At 43.6% G+C, this 20,444-nt stretch overlaps 1 protein-coding gene across 2 annotated transcripts in view; it reads right to left on the reverse strand.

Moving 5' to 3' along the window:
- The window catches only part of LOC147116298 (uncharacterized), a 313,953-nt gene that overhangs the window by 52,405 nt on the left and 241,104 nt on the right, over positions 1 to 20,444 (reverse strand). For both annotated transcript variants that reach the window (XM_085991139.1, XM_085991138.1), the window contains exons 6-7: positions 1,551 to 1,675; positions 487 to 548 (exon numbers count right to left, since the gene is read on the reverse strand). In XM_085991139.1, the coding sequence (XP_085847265.1) occupies positions 487 to 548; positions 1,551 to 1,675 (187 nt within the window). The remainder of the gene's footprint in view (positions 1 to 486; positions 549 to 1,550; positions 1,676 to 20,444) is intronic.

Here is a 20,444-nt window from a genome sequence, read left to right on the forward strand (position 1 = left end):
CTCCATGATGTTGCCCAGCTCATGACTATCTCCACCTCCAGCAATTGATCCCTCCCTCCCTTCTCTCCACTCCGCTCCTTGGCTGTGACCTGATGCCGAAGGCCTACCCACCCGACAGCCAGTCAGCCTCTCATTCTGGCTGGCTGCGGCCGGGAAATGGAGACAAAAAATGTTAATCAGGTCCTGCCATTTAGATAGGGCCCGAGGGAAACCCGTTCTCAATCCAACACCACACCCGCCCCCCTCCCTGCACCTCCAAGTTAATATGCTTCTTTATAGAAAGAGGAAGAAAATCTAGCCCCATTTATGCATCATCTAGCAGCCAAAAACATAGCATTTTTGTTGGAGTCCTACAAGTAGGTTTTTGTGCCAAGCTGATTCAGGAAATTGTTCGAGTTGAGGAGAAGCAACGACTAAAATATAAATAATAAATATAAATTATTTTTTGTTAGCAGTGAGCATGGAATATGACAAACTTGTACTTACCCAAAGAAAAAGGTGGGAAATAGCTCATCAAGGTAGTGTAAGACCAATCGCTTTCAAATTCCCTGTGATTAAAACAATCCTTTTAAAACTGACAGTCCATTGCAGCACTGGCCTGAATCACTAACTGATATTCATGGATACTATGTTGGGCTTCTAGAGCAGTACAAATCTGACAGGCATACAACCTTTCTAATTGCAACTTTGTGTATCTGCGCTTATTAAGGAGAGGAATGTTGATGCTTGGTACATTAGGCTTTTCCAGGCAATATAGACCTTCTACCACGTGGTTCAATTGAAACAACCATCCAGCACCACAGCCATATTCCATACTGCAACTGGTGAGTGATACGATACTGTGCTGTTGGTTCTTAACTCCCTTCCCCAGCAAATTGTGAGTTTACAACCTCGTATTCTTTGAACCTTTAGTAGCCAGAGATTTTGAATCCACCTGACTAGCCTTTGCCAGTGGAGTATATGGATAATTAAATCCCAACTGAATAAACTAGTACAAACCATTCATTTTTCAGTGTTTTGAGAACAGGTTGGAGTTCTTATTCTGATATTTTCAGTTCTTTACATTTCTTCTTCTTGTTTCTCCCACTACAATTTCTTCCCTCAGTTGTTACCCAGGCAGAGAGAGAGCTGGCTGATTATTGGGATGAGTTGCATGTTAAAAGGAGCAGAATTCAAAAGGAGGAAACAAAGAATGAACTTCAAGATGATTGCAGTTTAATCAAAGTGTTGAGAGGATTACAGATATCATTGTATACAAACGTTAGTTGGTCTTGCCTGATAAATCTGAGGTAATTGCTTCACAGACATGATGAAGGGACAACATCAAAGAGGATATGAAGCAAAGAGAAACAATTCACATGCATTCGCACAGTGATTAACAGGAGGTTAACAGGAGTCTTTGAGCGGCTTTTCTAGGCAACATAGATGAGGTTGTAAAATCACAATTTGCAGTTATCTCTGAGAAATGGAGAAGAAAATGTGGAGTGTGAGATCTGACACTTGTTTCAGAACACTTGATCATTAAACAGTAAGGAGGGGGAGATGCTTACTTGAATTTCCTGTTCAACATGACATCATTGCTAAAGCCACAGTGAGTGAAGAATTTGACTGCATTGCTGTCTGCGTGAGTCACAATGGCATCATACTTCCCAACAACTGCAGGATCGCATAGTATCTACAGAGGCAAACACCATCATTCTGGTTACATAATCTGCACACCATACTAGTTTAGTCATAGCTGTACTAGGACAACTTACTCTTATGTTCATTAATAAATAGACATTCTTATTATGAACACAGCTAGCTTTTGCTAGACACTTTTATTGAGCACATGTGGACTAGGTACAGTATCTGTAGAGGCTTCCATCTTGACTGCTGCCTTGTGGGTAGCCTAGTGCCTCATGGGTAATGTAGTCTTAATATACATACAGCTGGGTAGTGTAGTCTTATACATACAGCTATATACAGCTCTACACAGCTCTACGGCTCCACCTAGTGTCCACTATAGAATGACATGTTATTGATCATTACATCCCCCTTTGAGGTTTAACAAAATCAATATCAATCAACTTTCAAGAAAACAATAAAGATAATATCAGTAACACTTTTGTTAGTGCTCTATAAACATAAATATTTTCAAAACAGTCAACACATTTTCAAAGCTTTACATTGTACTCAAAGATTAAGTCTATCAGGCTCTTTTACTTCACGTGTGGATCTTCTCAACACGGGTAAGTCTGATGTGTCTTCATGAGATTGTTCTGGCGGTGAATGACCAGATGCAGTTGCGGCATGGTCATCAATCTGCTCTTGTATAAATCGAGGTCTCCTTGCGATCTTTGCTTGGAGAGGGTTTCAGTGTTTCCTTCACTCATCATGCCATAACTCTCAATGTAGTCAATGCACTCTCGAAAAACTGCTGGCAGCTGGATCCCATCATACAGCATAGTCCTCTCAGCAGCCTCGGCTAATGGAACACCAAAGATTGGCCTGAGGGAAGAAGGAGTATCCACTGGAACTGCTTCCTGCTCTGGTGCAGGCTTCTTCTTTTTCTTTTTCTCTTTCCACTGCTTAACAACATCTGCTGCTGTCATATCTTTGGACTTTTTCTCCTTGTGTTTTTCCTCTTTGTGCTTTTCTTCCTTTGGCTTCTCTTTGACCTTAAAGTCTTTTTCTTTCTTCTTGAAGAAACTAGGCTTTTTGAAGACATGGATACCCTTTGGCCTTTTCATCCTTGATGGGCTCTCTGCTTCATCACCTGAGTCATCTGGTCTGCTTATGGCACAGTTTATACGGTAGACTCTCTTGACCAGTTCTAAGTCTTCACAAGCTTTGTCACCTAGTATCGAATCAAGTCTTTCAGCCACAACAGAAAACATGAGATGATGCACTTTGTCTTTGACTGTCACTTTAAGTCTGCATACACCTAAGCTATCTATTTTCTGTCCATTATAGTCCTTCAGTAGTACTGACTTTTTCTGTATTTTGGGCTTTTCTTTCATATTGTTAATGTCACTCATACTGATTAAGTTTGCTTTTGCCCCAGTGTCTAGTTTCAAGGTAACTAATGCTCCATTTACCTGCAGTGGGATCATCCATTTGTCCTCTTTTACTGCATTAACTTTATGTTCAGCATTGTCCATTTCGGAGGGCTGCACATTTTCTGTATCCTTTTTGATATTGTCACATGACACCATTCCTACAAAAAATGTCTCACTTAAATCAGTGTCCTCAATTACATTAACTTGTTGCCCTTTCTTAGTTTTTACTTTTGAAAAGCATTGTTTGGCAAAGTGATTCTTTCCATTACACTTTGTGCACATTTTTCCAAATGCTGGGCATTGTCTTAACTGGTGTTTGTAACCACAGCGTTTACAACTAAAAATGTCATCCTCCGATTGCTTTTCATTTCTGTTCTGCCCACGTTTCTTCCCCTTGTAGGACACAGCACCGATAGCAGCATTATCACTCATTACAATCGCATCATTATTGATTTCACTGAAAGTCTTCGCGTGCTTTCGAGCTAGCTCGCTGGCTTGGCATATTTTCACCGCATTTTCCAAATTTAGTTCGGTTTCTCTCAACAGACGTTCCCTGACTTTTTTATCATGAATACCAAACACAATCTGGTCACGAATCATGGATGCTTTGAGCTCAGAGAAATTACATGTCTGTGCTTTCAGTTTCAGATCTGTTATAAAGCTATCAAAGTCTCATTTTGCTGCTGTGTCCGAGAACAGAACATGTATCTTTCATAGGTCTCATTCTTTTTGGGAGAGCAATGTGCATCAAATTTTTTTAGCACATCTTCTAATTTTTCTCTGTTCTCCTCTGGATTAAATACAAATGTATTAAATACCTCTATCGCCTGCAACCGTAAGCAGCAACGCTATCTTCCTTGCGTCTGGCTTCGTACCGAATCCGATGGCTGCAATATAGAGTTCGAATTGTTGTTTAAGAGTCTGCCAATTGTAGTCGATGTTTCCTGTGAGTTTCAAACACTCTGGTGGCTTCAAATTCTCCATGTCGCTTTTCACAATTTTCAGCAGATCTTCACCATCCTGGTACCATCTTATGTTCATTAATAAATAGACATTCTTATTATGAACACAGCTAGCTTTTGCTAGCTACTTTTATTGAGCACATGTGGACTAGGTACAGTATCTGTAGAGGCTTCCATCTTGACTGCTGCCTTGTGGGTAGCCTAGTGCCTCATGGATAATGTAGTCTTAATATACATACAGCTGGGTAGTGTAGTCTTATACATACAGCTATATACAGCTCTACGGCTCCACCTAGTGTCCACTATAGAATGACATGTTATTGATCATTACACTTACTTGTTACTCCTAAGAGCAGCAATGGGTGAAATGTTCACAGAAAATATAAAAAGTAAAGTCAGAAAACTGGTATTTCTAGAAGGAGTCACAAAAGGAATCAGCCAGTGGCAGCATTCTTGCCTGAGCCAGAGATTCTAGATTCAAGCACTACTCCAGAGACCTGAGCACATAATCTAGGTTGACATTTCAGTGCAGTACTGAGGGAATGCTGCTCTGTGAGTGACGCCATCTTCGGATGAGATGTTGAACCAAAGCTTCATCTACATGCTCATGTAAAAGATCCGGCGGCACTATTCGAAGAAGACCATTGGAATTCTCCTGCTGTCCTGGCCAACATTTATTCCTCAACCAATATCACCAGTACAGTTTAATTGATCAATTATTTCATTGCTGTTTGTGGGACTGTGCTGTGCACAAATTGGGTGCGGTCTTTCCCTACATTACTGAGTAGTATTCATACCAATACTTATCCCTCAATGAACATCACAAATAGATTATCTGGTCATTATTTCATTGCTGTTTGTGGGACCCGTCATGTTTCCTACAGTGACTGCAGTTCAAAAGTACTTGTTTGGCTGTGCAGCGCTTTGGGATAAGAACATAAGAAATAGGAGCAGAGGTAGGCTATACAGCCTATCGAGCCTGCTCCGCCATTCAATAAGATCATGGTTGAACTTCTACATCAACTCCACTTTCCCGCCCTATCCCCATATCCCTCGATTCCCTTAGTGCCCAAAAATCTAACGATCTCAACGATTGAGCATCCACCCGCCCTTTGGGGTAGAGAATTCCAAAAGATTCAATATGATCAGCCATGATCATATTGAATGGCGGAACAGGCTGAATGGCCTACTCCTGCTCCTATTTTTCTATGTTTCTATCCCTCAGTGAAGAAGTTTCTCCTCATCTCAGTCCTAAATGACCAACCCCTTATCCTGAGACTATGAGTCCCTAGTTCTAGACTCTCCAGCCAAGGGAAACAACCTCTCAGCATCTACCCTGTCAAGCTCTCTAAGAATTTTATACTTTTCAATGAGATCACCTTTCATTTTTCTAAACGCCAGAGAATATAGGCCCATTCTACTCAATCTCTTCTCATAGGACAACATTCTAATCCCAGGAATCAATCTAGTAAACCTTTGTTGCACCCCCTCTAAGGCAAGTATATCCTCTCTTAGGTAAGGAAACCAAAACTGTACAGAGTACTCCAGATGTGGTCTCGCCAAAGCCCTATAAGTATTTGTTTAATTGCTCCTCCATTTCCTTGTTCCCCATTATAAATTCTCCTGTTTCTGACTGTAAGGGACCTACATTTGTCTTCACTAATCTTTTTCTTTTTACATACTTGTAGAAGCGTTTACAATCCACTTTTATGTTCCTTGCAAGTTTACTCTTATATTCTATTTTTCCCCTCTTAATCAATCTCTTGGTCCTTTTTTGCTGAACTCTAAACTGCTCCCAATCCTCAGGCTTGCTACTTTTTCTGGCAACTTTATATGACTCCTCTTTGGATCTAATACTATCCTTAATTTCTTTTGATCGCCATGGTTGGGCCACTTTTCCTTTTTGTATAACTGCTGCAATTCATGCATTCATTCCTTAAATGTTAGCCATTGCCTATCCACCATCATGCCTTTTAATGAAGCTCCCCAATCTATCATAGAAACATAGCAGATAGGAGCAGGAGTAGGCCATTCGGCCCCTCGAGCCTGCTCCGCCATTCAATGCGATCATGGCTGATCATCCAAATTCAGTATCCTGGCCCTGCTTTTTCCTCATATCCCTTGATCCCTTTAGCCTTAAGAAATATATCCAACTCCTTCTTGAATATATTTAATGAATTGGCCTCTACTGCCTTCTGTGGTAGAGAATTCCACAGGTTCACCACTCTCTGGGTGAAGAAATTCCTCCTCGTCTCTGTCCTAAATGGCTTACCCCTTATCCTTAGACTGTGACCCCTGGTTCTGGACTCCCCGACCATCGGGAACATCCCTCCTGCATCTAGTCTGTCTAGTCCTGTTAGAATTTTATAAGTTTCAATGAGGTCCCCTCTCATTCTTCTAAACTCCAGCGAGTACAAGCCCAATCGACCCAATCTCTCCTCATACGTCATTCCTGCCATCCCAGGTATCAGCCTGGTGAATCTTCGCTGCACTCCTTCCATGGCAAGAACATCCTTCCTCAGATAAGGCGACCAAAACTGCACACAATACTCAAGATGTGGTCTCACCAAGGCCCTGTGCAACTGCAGCAAGACATCCTTGTTCCTGTACTCAAACCCTCTCGCTACGAAGGCCAACATACCATTTGCCTTCTTAACCACCTGCTGCACCTGCATGCTTACCTTCAGCGACTGGTGCACAAAGAGGCCCAGGTCTCGTTGCACTTCCCCATCTCCCAACCTATTGCCATTCAGATAATAATCTGCCTTCTTGTTTTTGACACCAAAGTGGATAACCTCGCATTTATCCACATTATATTGCATCTGCCATGCTTCTGCCCAATCACCCAACCTGTCCAAATCATACTGGAGTTTCTCGGCATCCTCCTCACAGCACAGACGCCCACCCAGCTTTGAGTCGTCTGCAAACTTGGAGATATTACATCTAGTTCCCTCGTCCAGCTCATTAATATATATTGTGAATAGCTGGGGTCCAAGGACCGATCCCTGCGGTACCCCACTAGTCACTGCCTGCCATTCGGAAAAAGAGCCGTTTATTCCAACTCTTTGCTTTCTGTCTGCCAACCAGTTATCTATCCAAGTCAATATCTTGCCCCCAATCCCATGTGCCTTAACTTTACATGTTAATCGCTTATGCGGGACCTTATCGAAAGCCTTTTGAAAGTCCAAATACACCACATCCACTGGTTCTCCGTTCTCTATTTTACCAGTTACATCCTCAAAAAATTCCAGTAGATTAGTCAAGCACGATTTTGTAAATCCATGTTGACTTTGTCCGATCCGGTCACTGTTTTCCAAGTGGTCTGCTATTACATCTTTTATAATGGACTCTAGCATTTTCCCTGTAATTCCCTGTTTTCTCTCTACCACCTTTTTTGAACAGTGGGGTAACATTAGCTACCCGCCAATCCATGGATACTGTTCCAGAGTCTATCGAATTTTGGAAGATGACCAGCAATGCAACTACTATTTCTAGGGCCACTTCCTTAAGTACCCTAGGATGTAGATTATCAGGCTCTGCGGATTTATCGGCCTTCAATCCCGTCAATTTCTCTAACACCATTTCCCTACAAATACTGATTTCTATCAGTTCCTCCCTTTCATTAGACCCTATGTTCCCCGACATCTCTGGGAGGTTATTTGTGTCCTCCTTTGTGAAGACAGAACCAAAGTATGTATTTAATTGGTGTCATAAGTCTCATCATCGAGAAACTACCTATGAAATAACACTGGACGGCCAGCTGGTGGCGCAGTCCAAGGAGTATAAATACTCGGGCGTTGGCCCCAGCTTGCCAGGGACATTTTGTAAAGACAAGGGAGCTAGTGGATACAACTAGACTTCCATGTTCTGAAATAAGTTGATTAAAGCCTTGCTTTATGCTCAAACCAAGTGCATAGTGAGTTTTATTACGTCAATTGGTCTGCCATTACTTTGTTCCCCATTATAAATTCCCCTGATTCTGACTGCAAGGGACCTACGCTTGACTTCACCAATCTTTTTCTCTTCACACATCTATAAAAGCTTTTACAGTCAGTTTTTATGTTCCCTGAAAGCTTACTCTCATACTCTATTTTCCCCCTCTTAATTAATCCCTTTGTCCTCCTTTGTTGAATCCTAAACTGCTCCCAATCCTCAGGTTTACTGCTTTTTCTGGCCAATATATATGTCCTCTCCTTGGATCTTATGCTATCTCTAATTTCCCTTGTTAGCCACAGTTGAGTCACCTTTTTTGTTTTATTTTTATGCCAAACTGGGATGAACAAATTCTGTAGTTCATCCATGAGATCTTTGAATGTTTGCCATTGCCTATCCACCGTCAACCCTTTGAGTGACATTCCCCAATTAATCCTACCCAACTTGCGCCTCATACCATCGTAGTTTCCTTCATTTAAATTCAGGACCCTAGTCTGAGTCAACTACTTCACTCTCCATCTTAATGAAGAATTCTATTATATTATGATCGCTCCGACCCAAGGGGCCTCACACAAGATTGCTAATTAATCCTTTCTCATTACATAATACCCAGTCTAAGATGGCCTGATCTCTAGTTGGTTCTTCGACATATTGGTCCAGGAAACCATCCCGTATACACTCCAGGAATTCCTCCTCCACAGTATTGTTACTAATTTGGTTAGCCCAATCTATAAAGTCACCCATGATAACTGCTGTGCCCTTATTGCACGCTTCTCTAATTTCCCTTTTAATGCCATCCCCGACCTCTGCATTACTGTTTGGAGGTCTATATACCACTCCCACTAACGTTTTCTGCCCCTTGGTATTTCTCAGTTCTACCCATACAGATTCCACATCATCAGAGCTAATATCCTTCCTAACAATTGTGTTAATCCCCTCTTTAACCAGCAATGCTACCCCACCTCCTTTTCCTTTTTGCCTATCTTTCCTGAATATTGAATACCCCTGGATGTTGAGTTCCCAGCCTTGGCCACCCTGGAGCCATGTTTCCGTAATCCCAATCATATCATATTCGTTTACCTCTATTTGCGCAGCTAAAGCATCCACCTTATTACGAATGCTCCTCGCATTAAGACACAAAGCCTTCAGGCTTGTTTTTTTTAACGCTCCTGGATCTTTTAGAATGATTATTTACTGTGGCCATGTTTGATTTAAACTCTTGATGTCTCTGTCTGCCACTTTTGTTTTTCTCCTTCCTGTCTTTTGCCTTTATCCTCGTTTCCCTTTCCTCTGTCTCCCTGCCCAGGTTCCCAACCCCCTGCCATTTTAGTTTAAACCCTCCCCCAGAGCACTAGCAAACACTCCCCCTAGGACATCGGTCCCGGCCCTATCCAGGTGCAAACCGTCCATTTTGTACTGGTCCCACCTCCCCCAGAACCGGTTCCAATGTCCCAGGAATTTGAATCCCTCCCCCTTGCACCATTCCTCCAGCCACGTATTCAGCTGAAATATCCTTCTATTTCTACTCTGACTAGCACGTGGCACTGGTAGCAATCCTGAGATTACTACCTTTGAGGTCCTATTTTTAAATTTACCTCCTAACTCTCTGTATTCAGCTTTTAGGACCTCATCCTGGTTTTTACCTATATCGTTGGTACCTATATGCACCATGACAATTGGCTGTTCACCCTCCCCTTCCAAAATGTTTTGCAGCCACTCTGAGACATCCTCAACCCTTGCACCAGGGAGGCAACACACCATCCTGGAGTCTCGTTTGCGGCCGCAGAAACGCCTATCTATTCCCCTTACAATAGAATCCCCTATCACTATAGCTCTACCACTCTTTTTCCTCCCGTCCTGTGCAGCAGAACCACCCCTGGTGCCAGGAAGTTGGCTGCTGCTGCCTTCCCCTGGTAAGCCATGCCCCACATCAGTATCCAAAGTGATATATTTGTTTGAGAGGGGGATGGCCACAGGGGACTCCTGCACTACCTGCCTGCGCCTACTACTCATCCTGTTGGTCACCCATTCCCTTTCTGCCTGTGCAACCTTTGCCTGCGGTGTGACCAACTGCTTAAACGTGATATCTACGCCGTCCTCAGCCTCGCGAATGCTCCAGTATGTATCCAATCGCAGCTCCAGCGCCGCAATGCGGTCTGCCAGTAGCTGCAGCTGGATACACTTCCTGCACACATGGTTGTCAGGGACACAGGAAGTGTCCCTGAGTTCCCACATAGCGCAGGAGGAGCACACCACGGGGCCGGGCTCTCCTGTCATGACTTACCCTTTAATTAATTCAAATTAAATTAAATTAAATCAAATCAAATCAATCCCACCAATTACACTACAGTTAAATGATATATTTAAGGGCCTGGGTTTACAAACAGTCCCCGCTACACCACAGAGAGCTTAGAAACTATAAACCACAGAGTTAAAGTTTAAAAAAGAGAGAAATACTCACCAATCAATCACTTACCTGCTTTCTGATGACGTCACACTTCGATTACTTTTTACTTCTCTCCCTCTCCGAGTTCTGAGATTGGAGATTGGTAAGCCTACCTGGTCTCTGCCGCCTCTTTTATCACCGCCGCCGCCTCGTCTCCCGCAGGTCCGTTGCCGCTCTGAGGCCTACCTGGTCTCAGCCGCTGGTTTTTATCACCGCCGCCTTGTCTCCCACAGGTCCGCCGCCGCTCTGAGGCCTACCTGAGTCTTGCCGCTGGTTTTTATCACTGCCAGTGATAGCCAACTCACTTCTCATATCTTCGTAGTTTCCTTTGTTTAGATTTAGTACCCTAGTTTCGGATTGGACTTCTTCATTTTCCATCTTAATGAAGAATTCTATCATGTTATGGTCACTCTTCCCTAAAGGACCCCGCACAATAAGATTATTAATTAACCCCTTCTCCTTGCACAATACCCAATCTAGGATAGCCTGTTCCCTAGTTGGCTCCTCAACGTACTGGTCTAAAAAACCATCTCGTACACACTCCAGGAATTCATCCTCCACAGTATTATTGCTAATTTGGTTTGGCCAGTCTATATGTAGACTGTGACTGCCACATGCGCATGAAGGCTGGCATCACCCCACTTCAAAACCATAGAGCATCTCTACAATGAACTGTGCATTCCTTGCATTGTCACCATCATTGCTGGACATAAAAGGCGCCCTTGCCCTTCACTCTGCCACTTGCAATTGTGAGCACACATATGGCAACGAATGCAAACAATCAGAAAAAATAATTTGTTACAACAAAGTAATAAAAGAACAGAAACTTAACATTCACTTATAGCAAATCATCCAAGTGACTACCCTTGTGACTATTTATGTGGGATCTTTCTTTACCACGTGCTTCTATGTGGTGCTACCCCTGTGGCTTCAGCAGATGTAGAGGCAGCCTGCTCACTTCCCTGCTGCGCCTGCTTAGACGCCTTTGGTGGTCATCCTCTGGGTTTTGGAGTCTGTGAGGGCCCCACCAAAGTCTGTTCCTCCTGCGGCTGTGCAGAGGCAGACTCAGCCATCACTGTCCAGGGAGGCATCTGGGGCTCTGACCGAGGGATTGGTAAGGGGGTGGAAGTTTGATCGCTTGGAGAGGAGCCCCCACTTCCATGTCCCGTCCCACCATCATCCCTCTCATGGGCCACCCGCACTTCTCTGCTAACAAGTAGATGGAGAGCACCTTGTAATTATTAAACATGTCCACCATTTCCTTATCATTGACAATATCACCACTTTCAGTTTTTAGGGGGCCAACATTGCTCCTGACTACCCTCTTTTTTCCTAATATAAATGTAAAATTTCTGTGAGTTGATTTTTATATCTCTTGCAAGTTTCTTTTCATACTGACTTTTTATAGATCTTACTATCTGTTTTGTGACCCTTTGCTGTTCTTTGTAGCTTTCCCATTTGCCAGGATCTGTGCTTTTCTTTGCATTTTTGTATGCTTTTTCTTTTAGTTTTATGCTCTTTAGTGGTCCATGGCTTTTTTTTGGCAAGTAGAGTTCTTGTCTCTCAGGGATATAAACTGGTTCTGTATCATTAAATTATTTTTTGAATATCTCCTACTGATCTCCTGTCGTTTTACCCATTAACAAATTTGTCCAGTTTACTGTGGGCAGTCTCCGTCTCATCCCGTTGAAGTCGGCCTTACCTAAATCTAGAATCTTAGTAGCTGTTTCGCATTTCTCCCTTTCAAACCCTACGTTGAACTCGATATAACAGAAAAAGCTGGAAAGACTCAGCAGGCCAGCAGCATCCGTGGAGAGAGAAACAGGTTGAAGACCTTTCGTCAGAACTTGATCATTTTATGATCGCTATTGGATAAATGTTCACACACCTAAATCTGGCTCCTTACTCATTACTAAATCTAATATGGCATGCATGCTAACTTTCTGTGATTTGTGTACAAGTACCCCCAAATCCCTCTGAATATTAGTCTCTCACCTTCTAAAAATATACTCTGCTTTTCCATTCTTCCTACCAAAGTGGAAGTTTTCACATCTTTCCCACATTACACTTCATCTGCCACCTTCTTGCCCAATCACTTAACCGATCTATAGCCCCTTGCAGCCTCTTGGCTCCTCCTCACAGCTTACTTTCCCACCTAGCTTTGTATCATCAGCAAACTTGGATATATTACACTTGGTCCCTTCATCTAAGTCATTAATATAGATTGTAAACAGCTGAGGCCCAAGCACTGATCCTTGCGGCACTCCACTAGTTACACCTTCCCATCCTGAAAATGACCTGTTTATTCCTATTCTGTTTTCTGCCCGTTAACCAATCCTCAATCCAAGCTAATATATTACCCTCAATCCCATGAGCCCTAATCTTGTGCAACAACCTCCAGTGTGGCATCTTATTGAATGCTTTTTGAAAATCCAAATATACTACGTGCACTGGATCCCCCTCATCTACCTTGCTAGTTACACCCTCAAAAAACCAATTTATTTTTCATAAAACCGTGCTAACTCTGCCTGATCATAGTGATTTTCCAAGTGCCCCATTACCACATCCTTAATAATAGATTCTAATATTTTCCCTACTACTCATGTCAGGCTAACTGTCCTGTAGTTTCTGGTTTTCTCTCTCCCTCCTTTCTTGAACAGTGGGGTTACAGTTGCTACCTTCCAATCCATAGGGATCGTTCTAGAATCTAGGGAATTCTGGAAGATCAAAACCAATGCATCCACTATCCCTACAGCCACCTCTTAAAACCCTATAGGTCCAGGGATTTGTCAGCTTTTAGTCCCATTATTTTTACTTTACTAATATTAATTACTTTAAGTTCCTCACTCTCATTAGACCCTTGGTTCCCCCACACTTTCAATATGTTCTTTGTGTCCACTACTGTGAAGACAGAAAAAAATTTGTTTAACGTCTCTGCCATTTCCTTATTCTTCATTATAATTTCTCTTGTCTCTGCCTCTAAGGGACCAATGTTTACTTTCACTAATCTCTTCCCTTTACAATCTATTTTTATATTTCTTGCTAGTTTACTGTTATATTCTATTTTCTGTCTCTTTATCAATTTCTTGGTCATCCTTTGCAGATTTTTAAAACCTGTCCCAATCCTCAGGTTTACTGCTCTTTTTGGCAACACTGTAAGCTTCTTCTTTTAATCTAATACTATCCTTAACTTCTCTAGTTAGCCGTGGCTGTACCACTTTTCCTTGAGGAATAAAAAGTCCACTGGAAATGTATATTCATTGAGAATGATTTCTTTAAATATTTGCTATTGTTTATCAATCGGCATATCTTTTAATCTAATTTCTCAATCTACTTCAGCCAACTCGCCCCTCATACCTCCGTAATTGGCTTTGTTTAAATTTAAGACCCTAGTTTCGGACCAAACCACATCACTCTCAAACTTAATATGAAATTCTATTATATTATGATCACTCTTCCCCAGATAATCCTTTACTATAAGATACTAATTAACCCTGTCTTATTACACAATACTAGATCTAAAATAGCCTGCTCCTAGTTGGTTCCTTGCCATATTGTTCTATAAAACTGTCGCAAATACATTCCATGAACTCGTCCTCCAAGCTACATTTGCCAATTTGATTTGCCCAGTCTATATGAAGATTAAAGTCCCCCATGATTATTACATTACCCTTGTTAAATTTCCTGAGGTATGAAAAGTGCTATATAAATGCATGTTCTTTCTTTAAAAGCAGCTTGTTGTTCAATATACCATTTACTATCAGGGGCAAATCATAATATGGACTCAGCAAATATAGCCTTGCCTGACTGTTACCCAAACACAAGATGAAAACAGTCACATTACCACACTGTACTTTAATAAACAGAAACTACCCAGAACAAAATGGCCATCACAATCAGATTTTGCTAAAAACATCCTTCACTTCAAACCACTTTAAATGATTGGAAGAGTCTAATGTTTGTTTCAATTAGCTATTAAGTGTTTCCCATTTGATGATTGCCCAGCTTTACTATCAAAGTTTTCCCTAATGATTGATCCAACTTGGTCACAGTGAACATTTAGCTCAACACTGCAGCAGGAAATTTTACAGTCACATGAAATGGAACAAAATGCACTTGTGTAGCCAGCTAGAATTGCGACATTCATTAATACAGCCAAGTAGTGTTAGGACGTTACCTGGGGTGCTCTTTCTGACAATTTCATTAGTGCATAACACTTAATTCATTTACAAATGTGGGGTGAATGGTGGGATTTTTATTTCTGTGTGCTGTAAGATACAATAATGCAAACCTGTTCCTTACAAATATATTTTCAATTTTGCCACTCATAACACTGAGAAATTACCCTCCATGGGATCGGCACAATAACTGCTGCTTCTTTTTACACTCCAAACAAACAGAAGTATACATGTATCTCTTTAGCTTTAAAAAATTGATAAATATGCAGTCAAGGGAGAAAAAAGTGTGTGACTGAAAGTGATGTTTTGAGTTTGTGCTTCTAGTTTTTGTTTCAGAATTTTACATACTGGTGTAGTTGCCCTACACTTTGAGCGGACTGGATACAGCAGTGGGCCTTGACAACATCCCGGCTATCGTGCTGAAGACTTGCACTCCAGAACTAGCCGTGCCTCTAGCCAAGCTATTCCAGTACAGCTACAACACTGGCATCTAGCCGACAATGTGGAAAACTGCCCAGGTATGTCCTGTCCACAAAAAGCAGGACAAATCCAACCTGGCCAATTACTGCCCCATCAGTCTACTCTCAATCATCAGCAAAGTGATGGAAGGTGTAATTGAAAGTGCTATCAAGTGGCACTTACTCACCAATAGCCTGCTCAAGGATGCCGAGTTTGGGTTCCGCCAAGATCACTCGGCTCCCAACCTCATTACTGCCTTGGTTCAAACATGGACAAAGGAGCTGAATTCCAGAGGTGATGTGAGAGTGACTGCCCTTGACATCAAGGCAGCATTTGACCGAGTGTAGCATCAAGGAGCCCTAATAAAACTGAAATCAATGGGAATCAGGGAGAAACGCTCCACTGGCTGGAGTCATACCTAGCACAAAGGAAGATGGTTGTGGTGGTTGAAGGTCAATCATCAAAGTCCCAGGATATCGCTGCAGAAGTTCCTCAGGGCAGTGTCCTAGGCCCAACCATCTTCAGCTGCTTCATCAATGACCTTCTCTCCAACATAAGGTCAGAAATGGGGATGTTCACTGATGACTGCACAGTGTTCAGCACCATTCACAACTCCTCAGATAATGAAGCAGTCCATGCCCGCATGCAACAAGACCTGGACGACGTTCAGGCTTGAGCTGATAAGTGGCAGGTAACAATCGCGCCACAGAAGTGCTAGGCAATGACTATCTCCAACAAGCAAGAGTCTAACCACCTCCCCTTGACATTCAATGATAATGCCATCACCGAATCCCCCACCATCAACATCCTGGGGGTCACCATTGACCAGAAACTTAACTGGACCAGCCACATAAATACTGTGGCAACAAGAGGCTAGGTATTCTGCGGCGAGTGTCTCACCTTCTGACTCCCCAAAGCCTTTCCACCATCTACAAGGCACAAGTAAGGAGTGTGATGGAATACTCTCCACTTGCCTGGATGAGTGCAGCTCCAACAACACTCAAGAAGCTCAACACCATCCAGGACAAAGCAGCCCGCTTGATTGGCAGCCCATTCACCACATTAAACATTCACTCCCTCCACCACTGGCGTACCGTGGCTGCAGTGCATACCATCTACAAGATGCACTACAGCAACTCGCCAAGGCTTCTTCGGCAGCACCTCCCAAACCCGCGACCTCTTCCACCTGGAAGGACAAAGGCAGCAGGCGCATGGGAACACCACCACCTTCAAGTTCCCCTCCAAGTCACACACCATCCTGACTAGAAGTATATCGCCGTTCCTTCATCGTCGCTGGGTCAAAATCCTGGAACTCCCTCCCTAACAGCCCTGTGGGAGTACCTTCACCACTGCAGCGAGTCAAGGCGGCGGCTCACCACCACCTTCTCAAGGGCAATAAATGCTGGCCTTGCCAGCGACGCCCACATCCCATAAACGAATTAAAAAAAGATGCATACATTGATATGATGATGGGGGGAACTTTAACCTCAAAAAACAGGTGGGTTGGGGTCAGGTGGGAGATTAAAGTGTTAAAAACCTGAACCCCTACCCCAACCCGCCCACTTCCGGTTTTAACAGAAGCGGGACTGGGGTGGACAGCCAACTCGCTCCCAAGAGGTGAGTTGGCACTTTAAATATTATAATGAGGCTGGAGGCCTCTGCTTTAACCTGCTAGGCAGGTTTAACTGAGACTGGCTGGAGTTCCCGCGCCTCGGGATTCCCGGCAGCTGCAGCGAGGCGAGGACAACCTCGGGGAGCAATCCTTGAGAGTTTGGAGCAGCTGAAGTTCTTCCTCCCGGTCCGCCAAGCTCCCCCACCATCAGTGCACCACCCGCCAATCCCCCACCCACCGCCCCCCCCCCCAAAAAGCAGGTCGCAGATCAGACCTTCACCGCCTCGGGGTCGGATCCCCACCCCGCCCCGCCCCGCACCCCAGTGTCAGGGTTCGCACCTACCTGGGGTTGTGGCCTCTACTCCAGCATTTCCTGGCCAAAGGGAAGTCAGGGAATTAGGCTGACTTCTGGGTGGGGAACCTGTCCGTGTCGTCACACGTTAAAACTCCACAGTGTGTGGGGAAACCTGGACTTCTGGGTTTCCTGCGCTCCATTGGCCCCCGACTGGTCTAAACGACAAAATTCCGGCCGAGGAGTCTGTTGGCATAGCTGTATATACAACCGACATAAACCCAGCTGTGTAACACTCCCATGGCAAAGGATGTGTAGAAGAACGGATGGTTAAGTCCCTCCCTTCCCCAACTCAATGTGCACAAGATTTCAAACACCAATCACGCAATAAGATTATAAAGTGTTAAAACAAATTGAATAGAAACAACTAGAATGACTTAATGTTTTACATGTTAACAATATATGTCTCTGTTACACAGTCACATCATTAGTTACAAAGACTTTCCAGTTGATTTTTAGGACAGGATATTTAAATGTTTGCCACAGAAGTTCAGTTACCCGCTCCTCTTTCATCTTCTTAGCTGTCATGGTTATTGCAAAGCATCTAACCATTTGGAGCAACTCATAAGAACATAAGAAATAGGAGCAGGAATAGGCCATTTGACCCCTCGAGCCTGCTCCGCTATTCAATAAGATCAAATGTCTGTCAATCTCCGCCTTGAATATATTCAATGACTCAGCCTCCACAGCTCTCCGGGGTAGAGAATTTCAAAGATTCACGACCCTCTGAGAAAAGAAATTCCTCCTTATCTCAGTTTTAAATGGGCGACCCCTTATTCTGAAACTATGCCCCCTCATTCTAGATTCCCCCACAAGGGGAAACATCCTCTCAGCATCTACCCTGTCAAGCCCCCGCAGAATCTTATATGTTTCAATAAGATAACCTCTCATTCTTCTAAACTTCAATGAGTATAGGCACAACCCGCTCAATCTTTCATCATAAGACAACACCTTCATCTCAGGAATCAACCTAGTGAACCTTCGCTGAACTGTCTCCAATGCAAGTATATCCTTCCTTAAATAAGGAGACCAAAACTGCATGCAGTACTCCAGATGTGGTCTCACCAGCGCCCTGTACGTTTGTAACAAGACTTCCTTACTTTTATACTCCATCACCCTTGCAATAAAGGCCAACATTCCATTTGCCTTCCTAATTACTTGCTGTACCTGCATGCTAACTTTTTGTGTTTCATGTACGAGGACTCCCAGATCCCTCTGTACCGCAGCATTTTGTAGTCTCTCTCCATTTAAATGATAATTTGCTTTTTTATTCTTCCGACCAAAGTGGATAACCTCTCATTTGCCCACATTATACTCCATCTGCCAAATTTTTGCCCACCCACTTAACCTATCTATCTCCCTTTGCAGACTCTGTGTATTCCTCACAATTTGCTTTCCCACCTACCTTTGTATCATCAGCAAATTTGGCTACAGTACACTCGGTCTCTTCATCCAAGTCATTAATATAGATTGTAAATAGTTGAGGCCCCAGCACTGATCCCTGTGGCACCCCAGTAGTTACAGTTTGCCAACCTGAAAATGCCCCATTTATCCTGACTCTCTGTTTTCTGTTAGTTAGCCAATCCTCTATCCATGCTAATATATTACCCCCAACCCCGTGAGCTGTTATCTTGTGCAGTAACCTTTTATGTGGCACCTTATCCAATGCGTTCTGGAAATCCAAATACACTACATCTACTGGTTCCCCTTTATCCACCTGCTTGTTACATCCTCAAAGAACTCTAGTAAATTTGTCATACACGATTTCCCTTTCATAAAACCATGTTGACTCTGCTTGATTGTATTACGATTTTCTAAATGTCCTGCTATTACTTCCTTAATAATGGATTCCAGCATTTTCCCAATGACAGATGTTAGGCTAACTGGCCTATCGTTTCCTGCTTTCTGTCTCCCTCCTTTCTTGAATAGGGGAGTTACATTTGCGGTTTTCCAATCCGCTGGGACCTCTCCAGAATCCAGGGAATTTTGGTCGATTACAATCAAACTTGGGTAGATTCCAACTCTCACTGTTCACATTTTCCAGAAATCTTAGGGACCGAAAACAGCCTCCTGGACATGTACAGAACTCAGCATTCAGTAGGCAAGTCATCACACTAGTTGTATTTGCACATCTGAATGGCAATCATATAATGGGCTCTTAATGAAACAATTTTACTCAATTTGGTTCAAGTGTCCATTAGATCAATCATCTGTGCCAAATGTGTGAAGTTATTCAGCAGGCCAAGGATCATTAGATATTTTTATTATTGTGACAATTTTATCCCTTTACTTATTACCATACTTTACTGTAAAGCACTGCACAACATATATTCTAAAGTCCTAGGGGAAGAAATTCGGTATAGCCCTGTTTGGGGCGCCGCTATCGGCCATGCGCAAAATTTAGCGCCTGGCGCTAATTATAGCCTTTGACTGCAAACTTGGCTTTTATCGCCCCTGGAGGTGATTGGAGTGCTAAATCAGGTGCTACACACCTCTCAAGGCGCTAAGGCCAAGGAATGAGGTGCTACCTCAGAGGGCGGGTGCAGCGCAGGTGCTGTCAGTTAGCGATTGAACACAGACACACTGGCACCGGTCAGTTCTTAAAGGGGAGGGTCGATCTTGCTCTGCAGCCACACCCTGCTCATTGGAGCCTTGAATCTTGGCCTGGGCAGACCTGTGGCTAAATCTTGCAGCCAAGGACTATGGAGGGGCCAGGGAGCGAGCACAGCGCTTCAGCGAGCGGGCCTTGGAGACTCTGGTTGGCACGGTGGAGCGCAGAAGATCTATACTGTACCCAGAATGTGGCAGGAGGCCTTTGCCACACGAGTACAGAAGTGTGGAGGGAGGTGGCTCAGAGAGTCTCCTCAAGCAGCATGGTGCCTAGGACCCATATCCAATGTAGGAAAAAGTTCAACGACCTCACTCGGGTCGTCAGGGTGAGTGCCCTTTTTTCAAAACCTCTCCATCCCCCCATCTCAACCTCACTTTATGGCCAGAGGGTCTTAAAAGCCCCAATGCCCAACACTCATCCAACACCTATGGCCCTTTCATCAAACACACACGCACATTCCACACTTTGCATACAGTAAGGGCTATTCAACTATGGGAGGCACATCAGGCAAGACCATGGCTGCATACAGTAAGGGCTATTCAACTATGGGAGGCATTTCAGGCAAGACCATGGCCATATATTTACTCAGACGCCGTCCTTTTTCTTGCAGGCCAAGCAACTCATAATAGGAGACAGCTGCAACGGACGGGTGGAGGGCGGCCTCAGCTGCAACCCCTCAGTGATCTTGAGGTGGGCGTCCAGAGGATTGTGGCAAGCCAGGTGATTGGTCCCATCGCCACTGGAGATGCCGACCCCGTTCTGGACAGCAATGGTAAGGTCATCACCTTTTTGTCCTCTCTCCTTCCACTTGTTCCTCACAACACCAGCCTTTGACACTTTCAATCCAAAT

The sequence above is a fragment of the Somniosus microcephalus genome, chromosome 6 (genome assembly GCF_052327205.1).
Source record: "Somniosus microcephalus isolate GS21.2 chromosome 6, FLI_Smic_1.0, whole genome shotgun sequence".
Taxonomy (NCBI): Eukaryota; Metazoa; Chordata; class Chondrichthyes; order Squaliformes; family Somniosidae; genus Somniosus; species Somniosus microcephalus.